This window comes from Alligator mississippiensis, chromosome 11 (genome assembly GCF_030867095.1).
Source record: "Alligator mississippiensis isolate rAllMis1 chromosome 11, rAllMis1, whole genome shotgun sequence".
NCBI lineage: Eukaryota > Metazoa > Chordata > Crocodylia > Alligatoridae > Alligator > Alligator mississippiensis.
This window is the reverse complement of record NC_081834.1, coordinates 3882140-3899316: the sequence shown is the minus strand read 5'-3', so window position 1 is coordinate 3899316 and position 17177 is coordinate 3882140. Positions and strand designations below refer to the sequence as shown.

The 17177-nt window shown below is 45.2% G+C and overlaps 1 protein-coding gene across 3 annotated transcripts in view; it reads left to right on the top strand.

Annotated features, from left to right (window-relative positions):
* Positions 1-17177, top strand: part of MAP2K5 (mitogen-activated protein kinase kinase 5) — a 182996-nt gene that overhangs the window by 68280 nt on the left and 97539 nt on the right. For all 3 annotated transcript variants that reach the window (XM_014606136.3, XM_019477698.2, XM_006265731.4), the window contains exons 10-12: positions 5948-6016; positions 6110-6191; positions 11011-11072. In XM_014606136.3, the coding sequence (XP_014461622.1) occupies positions 5948-6016; positions 6110-6191; positions 11011-11072 (213 nt within the window). The remainder of the gene's footprint in view (positions 1-5947; positions 6017-6109; positions 6192-11010; positions 11073-17177) is intronic.

Sequence of the window (17177 nt, the reverse complement as noted above, 5' to 3'; positions counted from 1 at the left end):
TCTGCAGACATATGGCAAGGTCCTGCTCCAGGGTCCCCTCTGTACCATTCCTGCCGGCCTTGTAGGGTAGCGCGAGGCAAATCACAAGGGACTGCACAGCTTCAGTGCACACTGTCAACAAGAAGAGAGGCATTTGATTGGTCTCTTCTTTGCTGGAAAGCCCTCCAGCTATGGACTCGGTGCCATCACACCAAGATAACATTATTGGTTCTGCATCTTAGGGATGACGAGGTCGAATGGTCACAAACTACTACAAGATCGTTTCAGGCTGGACATAAGGAAGAATTTCTTTACTGTCCAAGCCCCCAAGGTCTGGAACAGCCTGCCGCCGGAGGTGGTTCAAGCGCCTTCATTGAACACCTTCAAGATGAAACTGGATGCTTATCTTGCTGGGATCCTATGACCCCAGCTGACGTCCTGCCCTTTGGGCGGGGGGCTGGACTCGATGATCTTCCGAGGTCCCTTCCAGCCCTAATGTCTATGAAATCTATGAAATCTTCCAGGAACCAGCAGCAACCAGGTAGGTACAAGGTAACCAAGCAAAAATGGTCCCTACAAGTATCCATCATAGAGCCTATATTTAACCAGTTGGGAACTCCCATGATTTGCCTAACATGAGGCTAACATGAAGTGTTTGCACATCAGCTCCAGGGGCAGAATGAGCTGGAGTTACTCATCCTACATTTTCCCGCTAAAGCTCCAAGTATCCTCCCCTAAGTCATGGCGTACTATCCAAAGTCAGACCGGACAAGCTCATGCTGATCCGAATAGATGTCTACTGGACAAAGAAATTTTGGCAGTCACACCTCTTGCAAATGTTCATTTGGCCCTCCCATTCACCTCCCAATCTGTGCAGATATGGTATCCCAGAACTGTGTCCAGATATTTTACCCAAACCCGCCATTGCTGCACCAGAAGTCTTGGACAATTGCAAGCTAAATGTTACTGACCACGATTCTCCTCTAAAAGTTTCAAGAAGTACTCCTGTAAGACAGGAAGTAGTCTACAACAAAGACTAATCCTCCAAATGGAAACAGTTTTTTGTAAGGACAGTCCAGCCCAATCTGGACCCACTTGATGCTGAAGTACCAAAAAGATCCTTGTCAACTCCCTGCACTTGAAACATTGATTGCACCCAACTGTATCGGGGATTTTTGAGATCCTCCAGTACACTTACCTCTCTCTCTCAAAGACCCAGCTTCTGTATGGGATCTCAACATCACTTTTGTGAAATGCATGGAGTCCCTGTTTAAGCACCTGTAGGGTTTTTCAGTATGTCCTGTTACTTTTCAGACAGCCCTTCTGATTGTCACCACCCCAGCAAGGAAGGGTCAGTGTGCTCCAGGACTTCATGGTTGGACCTGTCTGTATCCCTCTCTGTAGTGATGAGGAACACTAGGGCTGTGCGAAATTTCACCGAGTGTTTCTTTTCTAACCTGTTTCAATGCGTTTCGAGCTTGAAACAGCGAAATCGAAACAAAACAAAAAGCTTTGAAATGAAAGGAGGGTACTCGAAATGTTTCAAAAGTTTCAAAACATTTTGAGTTTCGAAGCAGCCCGGTGGCGGGAGGCAGGGGAGAGCCAGGGCTGTGCTCCGAGCGGCTCCACCAGCCCCGCAGAGCTCAGCCCGGCAGCGGGAGGCATAGCGCAGCCCTGGATCTCCCCACCTCCCGCTGCTGGGCTGAGCTCCATGGGGCTGCGGGCCCCTGGATCTGCACCCCGGATGACTGCTTCTGCTGCCTGGGACTGGCAACAGCATCAATCTTCCCTGGTGCTGGGTGCGGGCTGTGCCCAGCACCGGTTTCAGGCGGCAGTGGCAGCCTCCTGTCACCCGGTGCAGATCCGGGGGCCTGCACCCCCGGGAGGAGTCTGGCACAGCCCTGCAGCCCTCCCAGGGGTGCAAGCCCCTGGATCTGCACCAGGTGACAGGAGGCTGCCAGTGCCGGTAAGTGTCCTGAGTTTTGCTTTGAACAGTTTGAGGTGCAGTTTCCCAGAAACCTCTGCACCTAGCTCCTTGAACTGTGGCAGGCTTCATGCCCTCAGAAGGGGCTACCAACCCTGCCATTTTCATCCAAATCAGGCAAGAAATGACAAGGTTTTAGGCCTTTTCATGATTCCCCATTATAGCCTATGGACGAAATGTCGAAACAGCAAAAGTTTCGATGAAACAAAATGAAACAAAACAGCAAAATGAAACACTGTTCCTTCGAAACAGCAAAACAGATGTCGAAACGAAACGATGGTGTTTCGCACAGCCCTAAGGGACACCCTAAGGCATGCCCTTTACGGTGGGAACGGGACCAGATAGTTTCTTTCTGCCCTCTTCTAACGCTGAGCTGTCAAAAGAAAAAGCAAACTAAAGCTTATCCCTGCTCTGACAAGCGTTTGTCAGGTGGCCTCTGTCAACAGAATCAAAAGCAGATATCAAATCCACCAAAGCTTCACCGTTTCCTTCTCCCCTCCCAACTTCCCCCAAGGGACCAGTATGGATAGATCGAATGCGAGTGCACGAAACAGTTGTGTACAGCTGAGCTGCCATCCATAAAGCCAGCTTGTCCCTTTGCTAAAAGGCAGCCCAGTCCTTAGAGGCATCTGAACTAGATTTTAAAGGCAACACCTCAAAGCTATTGGGATGATCGTGCCTATATTCGCTCTGTCTCTCATATCGAGGGGCAGTCGTGCTGGCTGACCACCCTGCGGGGGGGTTCCCTGTGATGTTAATTGTACCGCACAATTTTGCTACCGCAGGGGCCCACCAACGAAATATGAACTTTACAGGCAGGCTTGGTGGTTGGTGTGCCTCTTCTAGGACTCCTTCAGATAAGAGCACTAGGAATTACCTACCCTTGACTGTACCCAATCAAACAGGTGACACCAAATTCAGATTCTTCCAAAGGACCCTTTGAATAATAGATGTCTTGTCTTATTCGACAATTTTTATATTCCCCTCTAAAAACTACCTGGTTTCTAAAAAGAGCTGGTGAGCCCTTATTTCTGACCTGAAGTTGATTCCTACAATCAGGGTCATTTGTCTTGACTTTTAGCTTGTTAAGATGAAAATATTCTCCTCTTAGGAGCCAAGTCAGTCTGTAATTCTTAAAGTGATTGATAAATGCCACACAGAACTGTACGGCATCCTTCAGTCCCCTACTTCGTATTTATGACATTAGGAGGCCATATTATTTTGTCTTAATTATTAATTCTTGTATTTAAAAATATAAATATTAATGAACAGCTTTATAAAAGCAATTGTTAGATCATACCAACATGTGGGGGGGAAGCTGTTCTTTATCTTGCCCTGTCATTACATTGCGATCAGTTTGGTTCGTACTGTTTAAAAATAATTTATATTAGGATCAGGGTTCTTCTTAGATATTATAGTAACAAAATAATAAGAGAATCTCTGCCCCAGAGATCTTGCATACTGGGTTTTCTGTGGTTGCGGGTATCCACGCAGGCAGATCAGCATTGCCGGCAAGCAGAAGTAACAAACAACTGGAGGGAACGAGGGGAACAAAATAAATTGTAATGGCTGCATAGATCAGCTGTGTGCTCAATTAGAAGGAATAGGGTCATTTTGAAGGATGTTTAGACATCTATTTTTATATGAACCATGTTCAGAATTCATATAGAAATAGAGGTATTTATTTAAGAAGTAGGAGCCATTTGGAGGAATGGCAGGAACTCCCTTCTGAACTTCTTGGATACGTAAAAAGCATATATTCGGGTATTTTCTGGGGTTGGGTAGTGGACCAGTCAAATAAAATTTGGTCAGTACACTGGCCAAATACCGGTCAAAAATAAAAAAAAAATAAAAATTGCCGATACAGTCAAATAATACACAAAAAAATCACAAATCTTCCTTTAAGAAATGTATCAAAAACCAATAAAAATTATATTTCTGTCAAGAAAACTGCAAAAAAAAAATCACTCCCCATAAAAATGTTATAACCTTTAACCAGTCAAAAAATGTGTCCACCACCACCTAGGTTTGGCAGGGTCCCGGGAGATAGGCATTTTCTCTGCAAGGAGGCCCTTCAGCTGATCGGTCCTCAAACTCCTGAGGCCCAAGCATGGCTGGAAGGGATCTCAGGAGGTCTCCTGGTCCAGCCTCCTGCTCCGGACGGGGTCATCCTAATGGGGCGTCTGTCTAACCTGAGCTTGGCAATATCCTAGCATGGAGGTCACAGTTTCTCTAGACAGCCTGTTCCAGTGCCTGCCGTGCGTACAGCGAGATGGTTTTTCCGCATCTCCAACCAAAATTTCCTCTGCCGCAGTTGAAGCCATCGCTCCTAGTCCTGTCCCCTGAAGCCAGTCGTCTACCTCCACCCTTGAAGTACTTGAAGACTGTTATCAAATCGCCCGCAGGCTAGCCTCCAGACTAAATAACCCTAACTCCTTCTGCGTTTCCTCCTAAATCACGTTTCTCAGGCCCCTGTTCATTTGTGTTGCTATGCACTGGACTCTTTCCAATCTGGCCACATTTTCCTTGAAGCGTGGGGCCCCAAATGGAGCACACACATAGGGCACGTCCAGGCGAGTGTGCACATGCGTTTCCCCAGGGACAAATAGCAGCGTGCGTCACATAGTTGTGTTGCTGCTAATTGTCCCTGGGGAGCGCCCCTGCATGCACATCTGGCATGCAGCAGATTGCCCCAAGTGGGTAGGCGAGGCCCCAGTGGCCTTACCTGGGGTCATGGGGGCCTCTTGGGGCTGCAATGGGGGCAATTTGGGCATGCAGAGCCTGGCCGGCCAGGCTCCAGTTTCAGGCGGCGCATGCTGCACCCACATGCACCACCCTGCTTTTTTCTGATGAGTTTTGTTTCGATACCAGGATTTCCTAGCATCTAATTTTGGCTCCATGCTACAAATACACAGCGCAAAAAACCTTTTCACGTGTGCCCCATGCGTTTTGTGGTGCCTCAAACGTGCACGTGTGTGCTCATCTGGATGCGCCCATAGGGTGGAAGGATTGCTTCCCTTGATTTGCAAGGGACACTCCTGTTAATACAACTTGGTACACAGTTTGGTTTTGGTCTACTGTAACGCACAGGTCCTTTTCTGCAATACTGCAGCAGAGCCACTCATTCCCCATCTGTATTTGTGCATGCAGTTATTCAGTCCCAAGTGCAGGATTTCACATTTGTCCTTGCTACATGTCATCTGATTGATTTTGGACCATTTCTCCAGTCTATCCAGGTCATTCTGGAGCCTAGCCCTACCCTCCAGGATGCCTGCAGCACCACCCAACTTGAATGTCATCAGTAGTTTTGCTAAGCATGTACTCAGTCCCTTGGCTGACCTAAATTCTCTGGGTTAAAAACAATGCAGTTCCTCACCTGTATCATGAGGATGGTTCTGGGGTGGGGTTGAGATTAAATGCATGCAAATAGCCTTGTTACCATCCTTGGATTCAAATATCATATAAGGACTAAGTGTTGTTTAGGCAGCACTGCGCATGGCTACATGAGATGCTACGTTGCCGGGCACAAGTCGTGACGCCGACGCTACTGCTCGGTAGCTCATTGCTTGTAGCTCATTGTAGGGTTGGAAACTAGCTAAAGCAAGTACTAAGTGACTGCACTGTAACAGCCGCTCAGTGGGGCGCATATGTAGACGTGCCCAGTGACTGGCACTACAGACACGTTACACTTCCCTCTCTTTAGGTGACTTGTGTAGACAAAATAGAAAGTGTACCTTAGTCACTTTAATGGTAACCGACTATTACAAGTAATTCATGCTGAGCCTTGGCTTCCAGTTTCCACTCTCTGCTTCTCACTCCACTAAAACTACCCCTGCCCTGGCTCCTAGCTTTCTTCTTTTACACGCTAACTCTCAATATATGTTTTTGATCTTTTTAAGGGTTTGTTGACTTTTAAATTTTTGTGTTTTTATTTGCATTTCCTTCCAGAACAGATAATATTTTTCTAATGTTTCTATTTTTTAGGTCATACCTTTAGATATTACACTGGAGCTCCAGAAACAGATTATGTCGGAGTTAGAAATTCTTTATAAGGTATTCTTATTTTTACCGCTTTTAATTATGTTTGCCGAGGGTCTGGATGCAGAGGCTTTTTTTTATATGCTGCTCTTCTCTTTCATTTTGCAGTGCGACTCATCATATATCATAGGATTTTATGGTGCTTTTTTTGTAGAAAACAGAATTTCGCTATGTACAGAATTCATGGATGGTGAGTTGTGTCCTTTTTCTACTTTTAATTGTTAAAATGTAATTGAGATTTAAAGATATGCACTTTGAGTAATAGAATGTGATCGTTTAAAAAAAAGGATATAGTAAAATACTAATAATGACTACTTACGGGCTTCAGAATCAGACTGGCATTGTGATCGTTTGTGAGAATATTTTTCTCCATATGCTATATTTTCCTGAATGTTGTTTTGTTTACTTTTATTGAAAATTTAAGTAGAACAGAAATAAATGCTGGTTTAATCTGTGGTTTGATTCTTGATTCTTTCATACAATCTGTCTTCGCTGACAAAACAGCTGTTCTTTTCTTTTAATGTTTCAATCGCCAAAACAGATTTTCTTTTAAAGAAATCTATTAACCCAATGTCCTGTGTGTTTGCAGTGAAAATCAGTTCTTAATTGCAAGATAAGGAATTATTTTCCAGCACAGCTGTCTAGCTATGCTGCACTAAGTTTCCTTTGGTGTGTTCACATTTCTCCCTACATGAATTTCTTTCAGACCCATAACATTGCCTTCCTTGCGAGCTGGTACTAGCGTCCTTATGGAGATTTATTAACACTTTGCCGTAGAAATTTTGTGCTGTGAGATCCTTGGACAAAAGACACTTTAGATGGGCAAAAGGAACTTATTAAAGCGATTTATAATCATTGCTTTCCGCTGTGTATCAACTCTGAGAGTCTCTCTCTCATGACTGATGAAGTCCCCTCGTGTCTGGTACACTAGAACTAAAATACTTTCCAGCATTAGAGTCTGAGTTTCCTGATGTCCTTACATTATTAAAGTAATAGTCCATGACTCTCAACAAGAATTTCTCAAGAGCCAGCGTTTTCTGGCCTAGCCAGGTTTTTTTTCCTTCTAAGGTTCAGTTGAGTTGGATGTGAAGAAGTAGGAGTCTTACAAATAAGCTAATAAAAATAGTCATGCAAAGAGGGCTGTCTTTCAGGAAATATGCATAAATCATATAAATAAATATATGTGATAGATAGATAGATAGATAGATAGATAGATAGATAGATAGATAGATAGATCTATTCTTTCTTTCTATCTATCTATATAGAGATAGATATTGCTGTCTGTATGTAACCATTGCTGCCTAGCTCCATTTCTATTTCTCTTGAGGAACACAAAGTCCTTCATTTTCCTTTGTGTATTAATAGCTCTCTGGTTATTAGAACAATCTAGTCTTGTTACAAGTCGTTGCTCTTTTCGCTGTGCACGTCCCTGCCCTGAAGTTCATTGCAACCCAGTTACAAAGATGAGTCTTGATTCTGTTCTCCCAAATGTAACAAGGTTAATTAAAAAGGATGATATTCATTCAGCAAAACCCAAGTGTGGAATTCATTGGTGCTCTTGCACTAAACAAGCATTGCTCAGAGGCTCTAGTTTTCCATACTTGTGTCATCACTAATGCACTCAGGAGTGTGAGCTCACACTGTCAGTTGGTATTTGCATGTGCGTGCCAGCTGGGTCGGCACACCAAGAAGTACTTGCAAGCTCTGAAGAGTTCATTTGCTTAAAACAGTGGTTCTCAACCTTTTTAGACTCAAGACAACCCACCCTTAGGCGCTTCTTGGAAAATGCCAGCTCTCAGCTTCCACTCATGGTTTTTGACTACAGAAAAATACTAGAGCAATCCTTCTGTTGCAGAGAAAGCCCAGATCAAAATGTTTAACACAATGAATTTCAATTTGAAACCTCTGGCTTCATCCTGTAAACCATGTTTGCACACCTAACAGTACTAACAGTGCTAACACTGCAGTGCATGGCACCTTTGAAAGGATCTCGAGGCACCCCAGGGTGCCACAACACCCTGGTTGAGAATCACTGGCCTCAAGTCTGAAGACCGGAGGCTGCGTGTGCTCCTGCAAGCTCAGATGCAATTAAAAAAAAAGGCAGAATTGCTTGCTCATAAAAGCACTGCAGTTTTAATTCCTGAACGAGGACAGTCAAGCCTTTAGGCTGTGCTTCTCTCTTGTGATGTTGCATAACAGTGGCATCTGCTGACCGTGCAACAATGACTGGCACGCGTATGGAGATGACCTGCAATCCACACAGGGGCAAAGCACATGATCAAGTTACAAGAAAAACGAGGGTGGGAATTACAGCGTAGCAGCTACGTGCATGCTCCGACTTTGTAGGATTTTGGAGCTAGCCCTTCACTGGCTGCTGTCGGGTAGGTCCCACTACCGTTCACGGGTAGTGACCACGGCGTAGCTCCTAGCAGCAAATTTCTGCCTTCCTTTACCTGATGGTAACTTCACGTGACTGTGCCTGAATGTTGTATGCTCCCTCTGGCAGTGACACAAATAATGATTTACTAAATAGTTGGGACATTGCCAACCCTTCTCTTCCGAGCTTTATTTTTGCTATTTAAGCATGCAGGGGAAGGAGCAGAGCAAGGGAGGTGGCACGCGTAACCATGCAGGTGAACCGCCTTTAAGCAGGCCTCCCTTCCCCCTCCGTGGCCCCTTTTTGGCCAGTTTCCGTTTCTGGGAATAGATATCTGCAACGGTTCGTGGAGAGCCAATCTTTTGCAAACATCCCATTAAACAGTTTGCCTTGAAAGTGTCCCGTGCCAGTGAATCCCACAGATGGCTGTGCAAACAAATACCTCCTTCGCGGAGAAGCTAATAACAGATGGATAGCAAAGGTTAGCTCAACGCTGCATCCATCTGTTTGGGAAAACGTATGTATGTAGAGTCAAAACATGGTCGGTTTTGTACGGCGTGCGGTTCTGCTCCGATGGGGAGGAAAGCAGCAAAAGCTGCACGAGTCGTGGGCTGTGAACAGTGCCACACAGAGCTTGAACCGCTTGACCTCGCTCATCCGTGGATCTGCTAATTGATCTTGGAGATCAATGGGGGACATAAAATGAGACTTCCTCATCTTTGCACTTTTACATCTGTAATAAAAATGCTACTTGAGTAAATAAAGGTGGTGAAATAGTGGGGTGCTGGGTTGTGTTTTTATGTCCATCTTCCCCTGAATTGCCAAGCCACCCACACATCCCAAAGAAGTCAATGGGAACTGCAGCTTCTTGACGTCCTCGAAGATCGGGAAAGACATTAGATGCCTCATGTGGATTTGGAAGCTTGTCTTCTAGACACCGCAGTTGCAACCTTGTGGGCAGAGCTTTTCTTAACATAAATGTATGAGATAGATAGATAGATAGATAGATAGATAGATAGATAGATAGATAGATAGATAGATAGATAGATAGATAGATAGATAGATAGATAGATAGATAGATAGATAATCTATTTGGGTTAGTCTATACAGTGTGGATGGATGGATGGATGGATGGATGGATGGATGGATGGATGGATGGATGATTAACTTGGGTTAGTCTATATGAGATAGATAGATAGATAGATAGATAGATAGATAGATAGATAGATAGATAGATAGATAGATAGATAGATAGATAGATAGATAGATAGATAGATAGATAGATAGATAGATAGATATTGCTGTCTATATGATGTAACCATTGCTGCCTAGCTCCATTTCTATTTCTCTTTTCCCTTTTCTGCTCTGCCCAATTAAAAGGCCTGTTAATTTTCCTAGTAAGGCAGAAAGACGAGCTCTTTGATACTCCTTCCCCCTTGCCGCACTATCTGTGTTTCGAGTGTAAGGCTTGGCTCCCGAACGTGAGACAACAGACCACGTTTTGTACAAAACTAACCCATAGGCTTGTAAATATAATCAAGGAGGATCGGACCTTGTCACTGCTGAATGGCCATTCTTATTCTTAATTTTAAATTTGCTTTTATGTCCAAGTATGAATGTGTTAACATGGGATGGGAGCATCTCTTATTGACCTGGGCACACATTTCCTGGGTAAAAGGAAACTTCCTTCTGTTCCCGTGAGAAGGCCTGGCCCCTTGTTAGGAGCTAGGAAGGGCCAGGGCTCCTCACCCCCTCGGCACGGCAGATAGGGACCGTCATCCAGCAGTGGACGCTGCCACCGTGACACCAGACATCCTTCAGAGCAGGGTGCCACCGAATCGTTTCGGTTTGGCCTTTGAGGAAAGATGGGCTTCTGGTGGGCCTGTGGTGCTGTGCCAGGTGCCATCAGCTGCAGCCAACATCCCTTTTACTAGGCTCGTCGGGACACGGCATTGCTGCTGCCCTCAACTTTATAATGTGCTGTAATTGTTTCTCGTGCCTCTTTAATCTGCTGCGAATTAAATTTTAAATTGCACCAGATCTGGCGCTCCATTCTCGTGGGTAAAATCTGCCTCCTGCTTTCTTACCCTTCAGCGTGGGAGTTGTCAGAAAACATATTACTGTATTTACTCACAACGCGCGTGCACTTCCCCCCGCAAAGTTCAGCCTTACAGGATCGGGGTGTGGGTTTTAAGCAAGTAAGCAGGAGGGATGGAGTCCAATGGTAACCCTTTTGCAGCTGCTGTCAGATTGCTGACTGGGACTTTTTGCAATAGAGGCTTTCCATGAAAAAGCCAGCTGTAGGCTGTGCCTAGAAAAATTGTCCCCCCTCCACTCCTCTCACCTCATATTATGCCTTCCTAAAACAAGGTCTTATTTTTGGGGCGTGCAGAAATACCGTAGTTGTGACTTTGCAAATAAAAAGATAGCACAGGTAGGAAAGAAAAGCTTCAAGTTCTCTTGTGTCTTTGTTCAGACTTGTCTTGAAGGTCAACTGTTTCCAACACACCTACTCTTGCCTCATTTATGGCATCTTCGTTAATAAACAAAGGGCAGAAAAGCCCTTGTGACTTTGAATCTAGGCTAGCATTTTATTGTTGCTTAACTGAGCACGTTGCATTTGTCTCTGCAGGCGGCTCCTTGGATGTTTATAGAAAAATTCCCGAACATGTCCTAGGAAGAATAGCGGTAGCTGTAAGTATTTATTTATTTATTTTTTAAAAGTAATTGCTCATTGTGTTACGTTCACATTTGACCTAAGATTTGATTCACAAGTGCCCGGTTGTCAAGTCGTCATCCCGCCACTCATCCAAAAGACTGTGCTGCTGACTGGTTCCTCTCTATTGCTCGCAAAGCTTCAGCTCCTCTCTCCTGTGGACAAAGGCAGGTGAAACACATGGGCTGAGAAGGTGCAGCTAGGTCTGATGCAAAGAAAAGCTGCCGCAAGACCTGCTGCACGTGCCCCGCACCTTGTCCGTCATTTAAGTCTGTTGCTTCCCGAGCTAAAGCTGCTCCTTGAAGGAAAGAGGCCGAAGACGGAAGCTGCCAGGCTGGAAGAGCACAACCAGAGGGTCGCGTGCCTCATGCTCGGGGCATGGTGCTAGCTCACCGGGATCCTTCGCCCGTGTTGTCTGTGGCTGGCACGACTTCACAGCAGTCTCGGGGGAGAGGTTGGGCAGTTTCGTTCTAGGCCATCCTCCCGGTACGGTGGCAGCGTTTCGACACGGATGCCTGAGGGTACCCGGGAGCGCACCATCGTGTCTCAGCCGCACACGAGAGCTGAACGCTCCTAGGATGTCACTAATGGTGACTGAAAACAGACTGCAGAGTAAAAAAAACCCCAAACCGCTCCATGTTCTGCAAAGACTGAACCGAGTCTAATTGACCAATGTCTCAGTGCACATTGGGGGGGGGAGAGATACCGCTAAACAATTGCTAAATCTGAGGAATACTCTGATAACTTAAGCAGTTTAAAGCATAACAAAGTTATTCTATCATGTGCCATTTAATTAAGTGCTGGGTTTTCACATTCATTATACATCAAGCTGACAATTTAAATCCTTTAATCCAATGCAGGCAGCTATTTAGTCTCTGTTCATTGTAATTCACAGCTCTACTTTCTTTTAATTTGTGTGGCCTGCCCAGGGTGATGAACATCCTTTTCTGATGCTGTTTCCTCTAAGTAGCTTCAAATCTGCTCATTAGTGAGCCTGGTGGTTTCTTGTGGAATCTGAATGCTTTTCACCTTCAATTTGAGAGTCAAAATGTTTCGTCTTATCTTCGGCATGGCTTACGTGCTGCTTTTTGCAGCCTCCTCTCTGTTACGTTAAATATTGTGTGCACAAGGTGTGATGATGTTTGGAGAAGCCCGCAAATGCACACACAGTCCTACACCGTGTTCAGGTCCCTTTCCCCTGCCACTGCCTCTTACTGCCCACCCCCAGTTCTTCGATCCGTCCTGACTTATGCTATCATCCCCTCATCGGTCACCGCTTCGTAGTGCAGCTCCTCCCTTCGCGTTCTGGCCCTTTTCCTCCACCCCCTTGTATGACTTACAAAATCTGCTATGATTTGCAAATGCTGCTTTCTAGTCCCAGATGGCAGCCACCGGAAGCATTTGGGTCCTGCACCTGCCACTTTTCCTCCTTATGAGGCAGGAGCTTGGGGTATCCTGCATTTTGGCACATTTCTCTGCCCGGGTGCTACTTCTCTGCACACTTGGCACCTTTCCGCCATTCGGGCTGCTGGAGAAAGGGCACCAGCACCTTTGCACTCCGGATAGTTTCTCAGCCGTAGCAGTCGCACATCCCACCGGTCCGCCTGGCCCGCTGCTTGTTGCTGTTGCTTGAATTGTTGCACGCGCTGTTTGCAGATACAATGATCCTTGTCCCAAAGAGGCAATCAGCCCAAAGCGCAGAGGGGCTTCTAGCATAGGAGTTACATCATAGACTTGTGAGAGGGAAAGCATAAAGAAAAGGCCAGAATTTCATAGATTCATAGATTCATAGATGTTAGGGTCGGAAGGGACCTCAATAGATCATCGAGTCCGACCCCCTGCATAAGCAGGAAAGAGTGCTGGGTCTAAATGACCCCAGCTAGATACTCATCTAACCTCCTCTTGAAGACCCCCAGGGTAGGGGAGGGCACCACCTCCCTTGGGAGCCCGTTCCAGACCTTGGCCACTCGAACTGTGAAGAAGTTCTTCCTAATGTCCAGTCTAAATCTGCTCTCTGCTAGCTTGTGGCCATTGTTTCTTGTAACCCCCGGGGGCGCCTTGGTGAATAAATCCTCACCAATTCCCTTCTGTGCCCCCGTGATGAACTTATAGGCAGCCACAAGGTCGCCTCTCAACCTTCTCTTGCGGAGGCTGAAAAGGTCCAGTTTCTCTAGTCTCTCCTCGTAGGGCTTGGTCTGCAGGCCCTTGACCATACGAGTTGCCCTTCGCTGTACCCTCTCCAGGTTATCCGCATCCTTCTTGAAGTGCGGCGCCCAGAATTGCACGCAGTACTCCAACTGCGGTCTGACCAGCGCCCGATAGAGGGGAAGTATCACCTCCCTGGACCTTTTGGGCGAGGACAAGACGCCAACTGCACAAGATGTTATATTTTGCATAAACAAAATCTGGGTCCTCTGGACTGTGTGAAAAGCAGGAGCTTTTTCAAATCGATCAATCTTATTTCTTCTTTCCTTGCACTTTGTACATGGGGCCATTTGTCCTACGCTCTCCCGAGAGACGCGCAATGCCGGCAGGCTATGGAGTCTGCAGAAAAATGCGCATGACCTGCACATCAGTTAATTAAAATCTTTTACAAAATTAGCAGAGGGGTCCTCTCAGTGCAAGCTTCCCCAGAAAAGCCAGTGCGCCATATAGACCTTCACAGTATCCTTCAGGCCAGACCAGTTTGTGGTCTCTGCTATACCAGATTTGTCATGATACTTTTATTCTTTTAAAAACAAATGTTGAGCAAACTTTAATTGCCCGCGGATGGTACCAGAGTGACAGCACTGAAACCAATATCCTCTATCCAGCCTTCTGTTAGGAGCTAGCAGGAACCCTAAAAATGACTCCAACTGGTCTAAAATGTGATAGCTGTCTGCTAATAAGATCACGTGGCTACAGGCTCTTCATGGATTTTCTTCTAAGGGTAACTGTGATGGACCCAAAATAAATGCCAGGCAGATATCCATAAAATGGTACAACAGTACAGCCTTATCCATGCAGGCCCTTTCCAATGAGACGCAACCCTGAGTTGGCAGAATTGCAGTCTTTAGAGCTGGCAGGGTAATTTGGGCTGCAGAGACTCTCAAGGGTTAACAAATGCTGCCAAATGCCCTGATGATTTGTCTGATACAGGCACTTGTCTTAGACTGGGCACCTCAAAATGCAAGCAGCTATATACAGATTCAATGTATGTGCACGTATATATAAAAATATACGTCCACATAATGCACATGCATCCACCTATAAATGGGCACAGATGAATATATGTATAGGTAATACGAAGGATAGGTTATTAAGTGTGTGTTTGTGTAAATGGTACACGATACACGAGCACGTGATATAGGTGTTGTTACCTTTTGCATTTTCCTTCCTTGTTGCTCCCATCCATCCACTCAGATGTCAAGCTGCAGTGCGTAGGGGTGGTCCTCACGCTGAGCTGATCTTGCAATAGGCCATTATGGAGGGGGGATACTCTTTTCCTTCTTAAATAATACTGAAAAAGCCAAGTATTTGATAGGGTGGAAATGTTGTCCAAATTCTTGGGTCTTTCAGTAGTAGTTCTGGATCTGCCGTTGTTCCAGGCAGCTCTGCGGCTTGAGGATGGGACATTAAGTCACCTCGAGGCCCATCAGTGATCATCCTCGAACCGAGGGATTGCTGCTGCTTCTGGATGTAGTGAGATGCGCTGGAGGGGTCGGGGGAAAGAGGGAGCGGTGAAGAACGGGGCCAGGGGAGCGGAGGAGAAATCTGAACGGGGCCTAGGTGACGAGAAGGACATGTTGGCTGCGCCACGGAGAAGAGATTTGGTAACAGCGAGAGACTGAAGCAGCAGTTAGTGGTGATCCTCCAACGGCACGAGATGTCTCTGTCCTCGCCGCAAAACCCTGGAAGAGCCCGCACTCTCTGTGAGACGGTGAAACCTCTTTTTCTCTGTGCCACCTCCTTCCTTTTGGGTGAACGGAGAGGGATTAATTTTTTTCCCAAGGGAAAAGGACAACTTGAGACCCCCGAGAGAGGCACTGCCATCCTCGGTGTGGCCAAATGATCTCCTCCTCCCACGCGTATGTATTCAGGCTCCTCTGTGGCTGATACTGTTCTACCTTTGCTTGCCACTTCACACATTTATTTTCACTTCAATTTCTGAAGCAGTGACATTGTGCACTGTATTTTGAGTGCTAATGTTGATTGAAGTTCTCCCTGAAAGGATGTGCACTTGAACTGTCAAGAGAGTGAGTGATTGACAGCAGGTAGAAGTACTTTTTGTGTCAAGGCTTTGTCAAGTCATTGTTGCAAAACCTACTTTACTGAATACCAATAATGCCTCCTAGATGTTCAATCAAAACATAATCTATGCCAGTGCCTTTTTTCTTTATTTTTTAGAAGAATGCATAATCCCCAATGTCCATCCTTAATAGGAAAGTGGCATCTCTTTTAGTGTCAGGGAATAACAATAATTTGCGTGTGTGTTTTTTTGGCTTTATAGCTTGGAAACCCAGCAATGTAGGAAAAAAAAAGAAACCGCTTCAAACTTCCATTTTTGTGGTCGTTGCTGAGATGATCGAACTGTAATTGTTAGTTTAATAGTGTGCCTTTTATTCAGCACATGCTACTTAATAAAGATGATTAATAACGCTCGGCCGATTATTTCTCTCCTAGCAAATGTTTGCTTTCTTCCCGTATAAAAATGTTTAAAAACCCCTGCAAAAATGTTTAAAATATTACAAGATGTTTAAATGGTCTCAATGTATGTTAAATGAGGAGAGAAGCTGCTTGTACCCCAGCCAATTTTATTGGTTTAGAGAAGTCTGAAAGGCCATTTATTTTATTTTATCTTTTTTTAGCAACGATGTTTTTATTCTTGCAGTTTTCAAAACAACGTGCAAGTAGGATTCCTCTGTTTTGCTTTCTGAAAGGCTAGCATGAACAAGGCCACATCGTGGGGATATGTGGAATATGATTAAGGCCTTTTGTGATGGGTAATTACCATCTGAGGCCACAAGACTCTTGGATTAGGAGTGCGAGAGTGTAGCGCGATGGAGATGCTATCTAGAGCAATTTACTTGGGATTCAAAATCATCATTCATACAAAAGAGGCTCAGGCTCCACTTGTGTTGTGTTTGGTTACTGAGTGAATGAGATTTTTAGACTGATCCTCCGATCCAAGAGGAAGGCTGGAAATGATTCTGCCTTTTCATGCCATCTCATGATTTGGGGTTTGTTTTGTTTTTTTTTAAGTTTCTGGTTGATCACTTTAACCGCAGTAATTTAATTTGATATTGGCTTACTCCATGGCCGAAAAGCACACCGTTGTTGTACGTGCACACTTCATGCCGCTTTCCCATCCACCTAAAATGAGCTGTTGTTCTTGGGAAGTACAAAGAGACCTCCGTCAGCGAGGAAAGGGAGTTGAATGTCACGTTAGAGACTGCAGAAGTTGGTGAAAAGATTTACTGGAAAAAAAAAGAAAAGAAAAGAAAAATTGGCTGACACAGCAGAAATGGTCAGGGGAAAAAAAAGTAAGCAAAAATAGAAACTGGTTTATTAGATGTTGTCAGATCCCTAGAGCTGCTGGAAAAAAGTGGATTGGGGAAAAATACAGTGACAAGACGGCAGGAACTTATTGGGGTTTTAATTACATAGATATTGATTGGGATGGCTCTACGAAATCTAGGGAGACAGGACTGCTGTCTTAGGTAGCTCACTGATTAGTCATGGGCCCTTCTCAATGTAATCAAGAAAGCTGGGAAGCAAGAGAAAAATGCGTGCGAGTTTGTTGCTGATCATTATATCAGTAATTATCATTATAATATTCCTAGTGACTCTTGCCAACAGTGATCCAGCTGGACTGAGTGTGCTGCACCACCGTACGTAGAGGTGCTGTAGTTGGAGCATAAGGAGCGTAGTGATTTTAATGTACAGGTTGCCTGGAATTAAACAGCACAGGAATCAGGATGTTTGTGGTCCAAAGGCAAGGTCTGTGGGCTCCCTGTCTAGGACCATGGTTCGTGGCACTGACCTTGGCACCATTTTCTAAGCCTTGGTCCATGTAGTACCTCCCTGTAACAACCTGTTTGCTC